Source organism: Ostrinia nubilalis, chromosome 7 (genome assembly GCF_963855985.1).
Source record: "Ostrinia nubilalis chromosome 7, ilOstNubi1.1, whole genome shotgun sequence".
In the NCBI taxonomy this organism is placed as follows: Eukaryota; Metazoa; Arthropoda; class Insecta; order Lepidoptera; family Crambidae; genus Ostrinia; species Ostrinia nubilalis.
The window spans coordinates 12,384,804-12,395,719 of NC_087094.1; the positions used below are offsets into that span (position 1 = coordinate 12,384,804).

The 10,916-nt window shown below is 36.6% G+C and overlaps 1 protein-coding gene across 1 annotated transcript; it reads left to right on the plus strand.

Annotated features, from left to right (window-relative positions):
- Positions 1-9,741: 9,741 nt before the first annotated feature.
- LOC135073638 (RING-box protein 1A-like) lies at positions 9,742-10,284 on the plus strand. Its single transcript, XM_063967794.1, has one exon. It carries the CDS (start codon positions 9,742-9,744, stop codon positions 10,081-10,083), a length of 342 nt encoding a protein of 113 aa, XP_063823864.1. The 3' UTR covers positions 10,084-10,284.
- The last annotated feature ends 632 nt before the right edge of the window (positions 10,285-10,916 follow it).

A 10,916-nucleotide genomic window follows, 5' to 3' on the forward strand; every position in this document is an offset into this window, starting at 1 on the left:
TGATGATGCTTATTAATCTAACAAGATGGCTACGGTACCCTGATAGTCTTTGACTCTGGCCTGGCACCATTACTGCCAGGTTTATCGCCAACACAAATAATAAAATTTAGATTTTTTTCTTACTAATACCGAATTAAATTACCAAGAGACCTCGCCCTGTGCTGTTCATGTTGCCCGAAGCATTGCCATGATTTCTGACAAAGAATCCTATACATTTTTAAATATAAATCATGAAAATTGCTTACAACTTTTTTCCTGGAAGAGAAGAGGAGGTTCAAAGCACAGAGAGTTTAAACATTTCGCGTAAATGTAGTGGGGTACTGTTTCTCTAATTACTGATTACAGAAAGATTTTGCGTAAATGTATTGTTGTACTCTTTCTAATTACTGATTACAGAATACCCAACGCTATCTGTAATCACACATACTCCTGCCTCAGTATTGAGCCAAGGATTACCTCAGACTCCGTGAGGGGAACCTCTGAGGGTGCCGAGTGCTTGATGAGTAGCCGATAAGTAGCAAATAAGAACGTGTACTTAATTGTCAAAATATATTTAGTAAACTGACAACATAGTTAATTAGAAATCAACGTATCGAAGAACACAAAAGAGTTAATAAACTTACGAGTACTTTGCCACGCTACACTTACATACTTTCGCAATCTCTACAACTCGTACTCTCCTAAATTAACTAATTACACCTCGAAATCAGCTAATGATTGATTCCCAAACTACAGGTCTCGGACTAAACCCTTGATATTGTCAATGGTAATTTGTTCATAGAAATTGATCATCCACAATCTCAGCAAGAAAGACAATCATTACAGAAAGATCATCAAAATCATCAAATTAACCGTTTTACATTAAACAACGTGATCAAAGCTGAATCTCTGTTCATTAGAATCAAATAGTAACCCGAGGGTGCTAATTCAGAAATCATCAAAAACAAAACCACAGCGCTCACATGCTTATTTATTTAGCGTCCCGTCCCTAGTGATCACGTGACTACCTGGCGCCTGCACAGCGAGTGCAGCGAGCAAGGGATTACATCCATAAACATCCGCCCGCCCTCCCTAACAAAGGGCGGAATTTATCGCCCGCCGACGCATCGAGCGAAAAAGTACTCGCACCAATACGTACCGAATATCCTATTCATTTCACGAGCTTTGTTTGCATTCAGTGCGAATGTCAAACGAATTAATAAATAAGGGTAACAAATTAATTACACTGTTTTAATGGTAAATGTTTGAGTATGAATCTCAATTTGTGTAAGAAAGAAGCTGCCGAAGGTTGTCTGAAAGACGTTTCGTTTAGATTTATTTCGGGAAAAAGGTCAATAGTGTTTTGTATTTGCAATACCTACCTATGTTATTGTGATAAATAATTATAAAATAAAGTACTCAGCAAATATGGATAGGTTTTGCCTTTCTACAAATAAGTAATGCTTTATTAGTTACAGGCTTATTTTCATAACACTGAAAAATTACAGTCATGACAATATAATTAATTTGTACACCACATTGCAGTGAAAACAGTGCCCATATTACATACAGTTACAGACCCCACACCATTCTGATATGGGCTGCTGTAACTCTTGGCAAGTCAGCCATTTTCTCACACAGCCACTTAACGCGTCCGAAGATTTTAACTAAAGTTTTAGCCACTGGAGGAGACGATCTGATTTAACATCGTAAAATTAGTCGCGATTAAACTTCGCAGACAGATTTTTACTTTAATCATTTGCACATAATTTTGGGTCTTAATTAATTAGATTAAAGGAGTGTAAATATTTTGCTTGGACTGCTGCTGCTTGTTTGGATAACTCTAATTATAACCAGTGGAATAGCTTAGCAAAGATTTTGTCTTTGTGTGTTCATGAGGATTTTTAATTAATGCGTAACTTTAGACAAAGAAAATAAAAAAGTATTTATTATTAAGAAATAATATACATAATTCTAATATTTCAGCAGCCAGCAAAAGTGTAAATTATGTAAAAGAATTACACAATTTATAATTTTTTTCCTAAAATATTAAAATCTTTAAATTATCTATATAAGTCTATGATATTAATAATTTTATACACCTCTAACTGCCAATATTCATTATTTATGTATGTAGGTACAGAGACTACTAGAAACCTAGTGGTTTCATTAGTTTCGTTACCAGCCATTTTTGCTACGCTACAACAATTTAAAGCTAAAATTATGGTATTGAATACTTCTCAAAGTGACTCGATTCTTCATCCACCAAGTGTATGTTCCTCTTCACATTAGGTTGAAAAATGCATGTTTAGACCGACTCGGTCCGTAATAGCTCGTCGGTTCGCGGTGTACACGACGGCGAATATGTCACCCTGTAGGCCCTGATATATGACAGGCTCCGCTAGCTGTTAACTTATGGAGTTCCTTACGAGGCACTAGTGGTGGGATTAGTTGTCGATACTTTTCACATCGAATAAATATCGATATTTATTCTTATAGAACACTAACGACCCGCCCTGCTTCGCACAGGTCCAATGTATTGTAATTTACTTAAAAACGTTGCGTGGTTTTAAAGATCTAAGCATACATAGTGACAGACAGACAGGAAAGCGACTTTGTTTTATAATATGTAGTGAACTAGTGATAGTGATGTTATTTTCTGATTGATTAACGTACGCGTCCACGATGTAAATATGCAACTCTGCGTGTCCTAAAGACTCTTGTAGTACACTAACAAAGACATAAATTATTTAGTTGTCCCATCATAATATTATTATTAAAGCATTTACTTTTAAGCTATGTAATTCACAATTAATCTAGGTGAATGACTTAACAGCTTATTATATACTCGATTACAGTTCGCACCCTATTATCACACAACAAAGCGTGTGTATCTTTATCAACAAGTAAACTTCCATCGATAAGACCTGGAAACTTCTTTGGTACATATCTAGTCACCCACTTTACATTCAACGCCTCGCTTGGCGGCAAACGACTAATCTCTTGATATATCGGCGCTCACCTTCCCTTATCCAGGAGATCTTCCAAAAAGTGGTGTTTTATTATACCACCTGGATCTACTCTTCAGACTTGAGACCTTATAAAGCTCCGTCAGCCGATAATGAACTCCAATGGAGCTTTAGAGAACGAATTTTAACAATATTTTGCTTGAGAGTAGTATTCATTGCGATCTTTAAACAAGGAACACCACACAGACACTTAAAAAGGATACTTCCTATATTTAAATGACAAGAGTGCATGAACTCTACCTGCCTAGCTCGAACTTATTACATATTATTATCTTTTAAATAGTTTTCCTGCAATAAATAAAATGCTGACATTTATGTGACTGGGTTTCTTCAGCCACTTCTTCTCAGTACCGCCGATATGTTAGCCTGTAGTGGTAAGGCATGCTATATTGGGACATGTATAAGTGCTTTGAAAAGGGCCCACGCTCTAGAAAATTTTCATTTTAAATTAAAACATCTAATAGAAAGAAAAAGTGGGTTTACATTAACATTAATATAACGTTATTTACACTTTTATCGCGATCAAAACTTCGTCGTGTTGTCAGACAATGCCTAAAGCCAAATAAAGTCGGGCAAAGGAATAAAAGCTTCACGTGCAAGTCTCTCGGAATAAACAAGTCGGTTATCTCGGCGCAGGCGGCGGAAGTTTGACAAAGCACTGGCGGGGACCGACCGGGGTCTGTCACTTGCTTAAGTTTTAGGTATGAAAGTTAAGTTCGCGACGCGCGTCGGTCCTGTCACTTTGTAATCTTTGACGATTTTTATTTGGCGATCAGAACGTTAGCTAATGCTGGTTGTTCTCCTCTTTAATGTGTTTAAACTCGTAACTCAATAAATGTCAGTATTTGATATTAGTATAATATTTTCCTTTAAACCCAATTCGACCAGCTTAATTTTGGAAAAAAAACATTACTTCAAATAGTTAGCTTTAAACTTAAATTGGTATGTTGTGTACCTGCTGTTTTGTAGCAACATAGCACGAAACTAATATTAAAAGTCCGTCAAATTCCCAATAACCTAATTTTGCCGACCTAATTAATTATTATGACTGAAAAAATATTCCCACTCTCCCCAGAATTTTACCATTATTACCTATGTGGCTATATGTAGCCATGTAACGTTATGAAGTTGAAGTAACGCTATTAAAACTCAATAAACTCATTTTATTTTAGCAATTAGGCTTGAAAAAGCACTTTTACACGTCCCAGTGTTAACCCTAACACTGCATCGGAACGGAACAATAAAGTGTACGTAACAAATATGACGTAATAACACTTCTGTATTTCAGGTGCTGTTTACTCTATGCCTCTAACGACTTGCAAACTGCGAACAGGATATCAACAATCCAGGAAACTCACTTGCCGCAATCGCGTCCGCTTTAAAGTTGACAAAATAAGTTTTATAACCGAACCAGCCATCATTGTCCTGAAGTCGATGTGTGGGAGAGTCCGGAAACATTACGGTATTTATCACTCGACTGCGAAAAAAGGGGTTATGTTTTTCAATTGCATGCTTTATTTATTAGGTAGGTACTAGCGGCCGCCCGTGACTTCGTACGCGTGGATCCCGTTTTACCCCCTTATGGTGTTGAATTTTGCAAAATCCCGTCTCAGTGAGCACCTACGTTCTAAACCCCCATGCAAAATTTGAGACTTCTAACTCGGTCCGTGAGCACGTAGAATTTTGTCCAATGACGCGCGAGCGATAAGGATGGGTAGCTAGGGGTCATTGGACAAAATTCTACGTGCTCACGGACCAGACTTTTATAGTACTTGTAGTTTCTGAGATTTCGTGGTGAGGGGGGAGTCAGTCAATCATTGTCCTTTCGCTTTTATACTCGTAGATATAGATTTAAAGTAACTTGGGGCTAAAACAGTTTGAATGCATGCTGTTTTCAGAATCTTCTTCTTCTTCTGCCTCGCCTTATTCCGTTACGAGGCGTCGGCTTTCGCAATCAGATTAAATATTTAAATTAAAATGTTTTGAAATTATTCATAGATTATATAATATTCATAAGAAAAAATATTTTATTTATCTTATTGTAGCCCTTTGTCAACGTCACAGTTCGCCTAAAATAGTGAAGCAAAACGAATAAAATCAAGTTAAAATTTTAATACTTCAAACGCGTAAAACAATTTGCCAGAAAATACCACTAAGAGAACTAAGTACTTGTTTAATTTTATCAGATTACAATGAAGACGGTGAGAGTGGACTAAGACTCAATTATATAAACACTTGAAATCGCCGAAGCTCGTAGTCCCTAAGTAAATTTAAGATACAATACCCTCTCTAGAGAAACGATTATCGTTGCAAATGCCGAGCTCTAATTGGGCAAACGAAAAATGCATAGAAATATTGGAAAATCATTGTCTACCAAATAAAATGCATAAGTTTTACAAAACATAGGCGATGATATTTTTTCAGTATTCAAATACATTATTATTTCGATGTTTTACAGACAAACTGGGACAATTGTTTATTTAGCAGTCGAAGCTTTCTTTCGGAAATTAAAGTTTGAACTGGCTACATTCGAGTACAACCAGCGTCAAAAAGTTCGTGACACCCAAAGTGGGCAAAAAGTTAACAACACAAACCTTATTCCAATTGTAACAAAGGCGTGTTGCGAACTTATTGGCTACTTTGGGTATCACGAACTATTTGACGCTGACTGTACATAAGTACATCCACCTACTTAAATACTTTTTAAACCAATTCAAATGCTGATCCTTTTATTGATCCGTTGTCTGCGTCAGAAAATAGGAGAAAAGACAAGAAAAAAACTCTAAAGTACTTTTATTTCAGAATCAATAATAATAAGAACTAGGTTGTGCTTACTGCACTACATACTTTTGAAAAGAATTTAGACGATAAGCTGCTTCTATCAGCTCCGTTCACCGTCATAGTACCACTGGAGCCGGGTGAGCACATAATACACTTGTACCGACTTAATATATTACCTACTTGGACGAAGCACTCTTGAAGGAGAGGACTTAGCAATGAACCCGGTAACGTGAAATATAAGCACCATAAATGTTGATAAAAGCAATTTGGTCCGGTTGAACTATTGGGTCGACTTGGAGAATGCTTGAGCTGGTGTATCAGTATTTTAACTACGTAATTGAAACGGATAGAACAAAATAAAAACCTAAACATCTTTTTAAAGTCTGTAAAATATTAATTCTGTGTCCCAATATTCAAAGGAATTGAGTTGAATTGTTAGGGAGATTCTAGCTGGTAAAATAATTGTAGTAATTTCATTTAATCTGAAATAGCGTGTTAGTCAAATTCTTTAGAAATTCTTTTTGTTCCGTCTTTTTGAGTAAAATCGGTAGTAGACACTGCAATAAAATTGTGCGGAACTAGCTGCAGGCGGCTATTCTCGTCGTTTTCACTCGTTTTGAATTTTTTTTGCGACTTGGAGTTACACAAAACTTTATTCAAACTGAACCGTCTTGCGATGCAGCTCCCCCGAAACTTCTTACATCTAAATCAACACTATCTCAGCATTGTTCTTTGCGGAAGGTCCGCAGCCCGGGGCTGGCTCAGGAGCCATCTGACTAATAGTTATGAGCCACAATATATTCCGGTAGATAACAGCCGATGACGAAGTGCATCGCATTATACGAACCGCGGAACGGTCCGGGTTCTTACGAACTATTCGAGGATAACGCAGTGCAGTGTTGAGTAGTAGGTTATCTAGTGCAAGCAACTATGTATAGTTATTTACTTAGCAACGCGAGAAACTAGCCGTAATTTATTAAATAGAAACGGTTGTAACTTAGTGGTGTACATTAATACGCGATTTACTTCATTGAGTCAAAGTGGACAGTTTGCTTACCCATATTGGTCCCCGTACCCCGACTAGGCAATCGTATTCCAACTAGGTGAGTTGACAACTTGCGAAGATCTCTAGCAAAATCATAATGGGACAAGTCGAATACAAAAGTTAAATGGCGCACAGGTATGGTGGGAGACATTGTGTCCATCAGTGGACTTATAGGCTAATAATGTGATGAGTGGCTTAAATAAACATTTTAGGCGCTAGAAAGAAGACTAATGCCCGTTTTCACCACCAATCCCTAATTTTTAAGTGACCCCTATGCAAACAAAATTCCTGTTATGCGTTCCTAGGGCAGGGGTCACTTGAAAATTTGGAATTGATGGTGAAAACGGGCATTACTGTTTTCTGCCCCTACTGTGTCCCCTAGATACCTTATCTAAGCTCATAATTCACAGAACTACCCGTTTCGCTATTCAGAACGCGATTCTTGAATTCAAAAGCTTAATCAAAATAGTTTTTCAACTTTTACATAGTAAGTAGTACAGAGACATAAAAGAAAAAAGAATAAGACAGTGTGCAATATAAGACGAAAAAAGGGTGTTCAATTTATCAATTATCTATTGAAAAGGATTGCCTTTTCAATAGATAATTGATAAATTGAACAGATTCTATTAGCAACAAAATGAAAGAATCGTTAATAAATACAAAAAGCTGAGTGTTAATCACATCTCAGCTTAAATAGGATATACAAAACCATTCCTTATAATAATGATAACCCCGTTGATCAAGTAGATTTTCTTGCGCATCACACAAAAAACAACGTCAATTACAAAAAATACAAAAGTTTACTTAGGACGAGGAAGGAAGAATTAAGATTAGCAGTTAGATGAAATTAAAAATCATCCAGGTGCAAGTTCCAGCTTCAAATATTTCCCAAATCCAGAACAGTAGTAACAGAATACTTACCTAGCATACAAATTGTAGAAAATCCTTTAGAATTTAAGGATGCTATAAATTAGGGCAAGAACGTGGTAACAAAAGATTAGACGAAGCTTTCTGTGCTGTAATGTCCTAGTGCACCATATTTCCTAAGCTTTAGCAAAATAAACCCTATTCTAGTAGAATTCTGTGTTTAGTTTTAGTTTCAACATCGGCGTATGTGTTACGGATAATTTGAATTCTTAGGCTGCGTGGCATCACGTTACTTTGACCGTAACTATTACGATAATCGGCGTTTTTTGTATGGAGTTTGACAAATTTTTGACCTTTGCCAAAGTTAAAGTAAGATGGTGCAACCCAGCCTTAGTTTAGTTTTAGTCTATTTATTACTAGACTGTATAATTAATATAAATTACAATGTTCATATTACTTCCCGAATTATGATTGAACTTCTGAAAGCTTTATTTTCACTAAAGATGATTAAATTACTCTACGATTTGCATTTATTACATTTAATACATTTTTGTAAAAATAATATCCACAATAATTAAATATGTGTAGGTCGACCAGCATCATGTTTTCATTCTGTTTTGCGAACGAATTCAGATTATGATAAAAATAACCGAATTTCGGTCCTCGCATTTTGCAAAGACCAACGAGTAAATTGGCCAAAATTACCTCTATAATCTTGTTTACACAGCTTTGAAAGAGCGAGTCCAAAATGTTTACTTAATTATGGAAAGGCTACAAATTGGCGACATTATTTTCACAGAATTCCGTTTCAAATGGAGTATTTGATTTGTTATTATTTTGTCATGATTGATATCAATTTGGATTAGGTACATTCATTAAATGGGATGAAAATTCAATCAAAGAGCTCCGTGAAATGTTGAAAGTCGTCTTCATTGAATAACTTAAAGCATTAATTACAAAGGTTTAAGGTAAATCCTCGTCGCTTCACTGACAAAGGGCAAACTTCGTACAGTTAATTCAGACGTCATAAACGCGAATCATAAAACAATATAATAATTTAGGTGTCTGTGGCTCGCAAGGGATAACAGTGGCATTGTGCACTCTATGGCCCGTCTTTCTGAAATCTGCTTCACCAATCCCTTTTCATGAAAACGGCGGCTTAAAACCTCATTTAGTGGGGTCCCGTCGCCTCTACCACTTAAACGTTATGGCCCAAGAAAATTGTCGCGTAATTTAAATAACTTTGTCGGGTCCTTTCCATTGTCTTCGGTTCTGTAGCGCAGACAACCCCGAGTGCATAAATCTTGCCTTTCTGGAAAGCATCTTCATTTCTGTTGAGAGCATTTGTGTCGGTGTCGTTTCAAACCGTTTTGATGTTATGAAATAAAGTGCAAGTTACATAAATCATCTGAATTAAATTCCTCGAATGAGCGTCGTAATTATTTTTTAATCTTTCGACATTGATTTACGGTTGAATTTGCTTTTCTAATTGGTGTTTTTTCAGCTGTCTGAGAAGTTTGGTTTGCCGTTTAAGTAATTACATTGGAATCAGGAGTGGGTGAAGGCAAGTTACACATTACTGGGAATATGAGAGCATCAAAGGCTGTATGATACCTGGAGCGAACTCAAACAGTTTCGGAACTTAATTGGAAAGCGGAGGGCGCCGGACGTATTTACTCAACGCTCGCCGTGGCCAGACTGTGTGTTCTGCTCTTGTCCGACTTGTGTCAAAGACAACTCTCCAACTATGGGTTGTCGTCGCCCGCACTTGAAAGCGAAAGTCATTTTATCTCATTGCTATGGTTTTATTACCTAGTTTGATCTACAAATTGTTACTTAATATCATCATTATTTTCTAACTGTGAAGAGTAACATTAAATTATTATAACCAAAGGTAGGTAGTCAATTTGCATAATTCACTTTAGTTCGGTTATAAGGCAACGATCAACGACTAACTCTCTTGTAACATTTTTTAAATCTTCAATTTGCTGATAACACTTCTTTTTCAATAGGCCTGCTGATTGTTTTTATTTTATAACAATGGCTTCTGCAATGGATGTGGATGAAGAAGCAGTTGAAATGGCTTCCTCAAGCAGTGGAAAAGGCGATAAGAAAAGATTCGAAGTCAAAAAGTGGAATGCCGTAGCTTTATGGGCTTGGGACATTGTTGTGGACAACTGTGCCATCTGTCGCAACCATATTATGGATTTGTGTATAGAATGCCAGGCCAACCAAGCTTCGGCTACAAGTGAAGAGTGCACAGTGGCCTGGGGAGTTTGTAATCATGCGTTCCATTTCCACTGCATCTCACGTTGGCTCAAAACTCGACAAGTCTGTCCATTGGATAACCGAAAGTGGGAATTCCAAAAGTATGGACATTAATGACAAACCTATCTCAGCATCACATGAAGCCAACAGTAAAAGTAATATTTATGGGTTCATGATGTCATCTTTCGTTAATTTCTAAATAAATGTAACTCAATTAACTAGTTTCGTTCTTAATTTTGCACTATTTGTGAATGTAACTTTTAATGTAAAAAAAATTGTAATACAATATTAAAAATTCACAGAAATAGTATAATATTCCAACCCTATTACTTAGTTCTAAAGTACCATCCAATTGAGTACTAACAGTCTATCTAAATGTTCAGGTAGTTATCAGCGTCCAATTACAATCAAAATGTTCCTCACGTATCGAACTCAACTAACCCATTGAAAAGTTAGCGAATACCGATACCATAATCTTTAACGGGCTTGATACCACCGTCCTCAGTCCCATTCATTATTCAGGAGTTCTAAGCGGGGATGAATCAATGCTGGAACTTGATAATCTCTATATAATCAGAATTCAAATGCGACGGTTAAACCTACTCAATTACACTGAAAGCCTGATGAAACGTCATAAACTTAACCCAACAAAACTCGCAAACACAAATTGGTTAATGGGGCTTATTGAAATCTGACGTCTTCCCGCTAATCAATAAACATAAATGTCGGATTGAGACGGCACACGACGGCCCGGATTAATAAGGCACTCTCGCTTGTGGCACTTTTGGAGCGATGCTGCTCGCTTGGAGTTGATTGGTTGGCGTTATGAACGTTGTTTATTTGGAAACCTGTCAGGCCGTCGGCAGTCATCTGAAATAGATTTTAGCTCATTATTTAGTAAAGTAAAAATGAAAAGTAAAAATATTTAGTAAAAAATATACTTGCAA

Bases quoted from the DNA above. Each gene is read 5' to 3' on its own strand.
- LOC135073638 (XM_063967794.1), top strand. From the start codon at position 9,742: ATGGCTTCTGCAATGGATGTGGATGAAGAAGCAGTTGAAATGGCTTCC.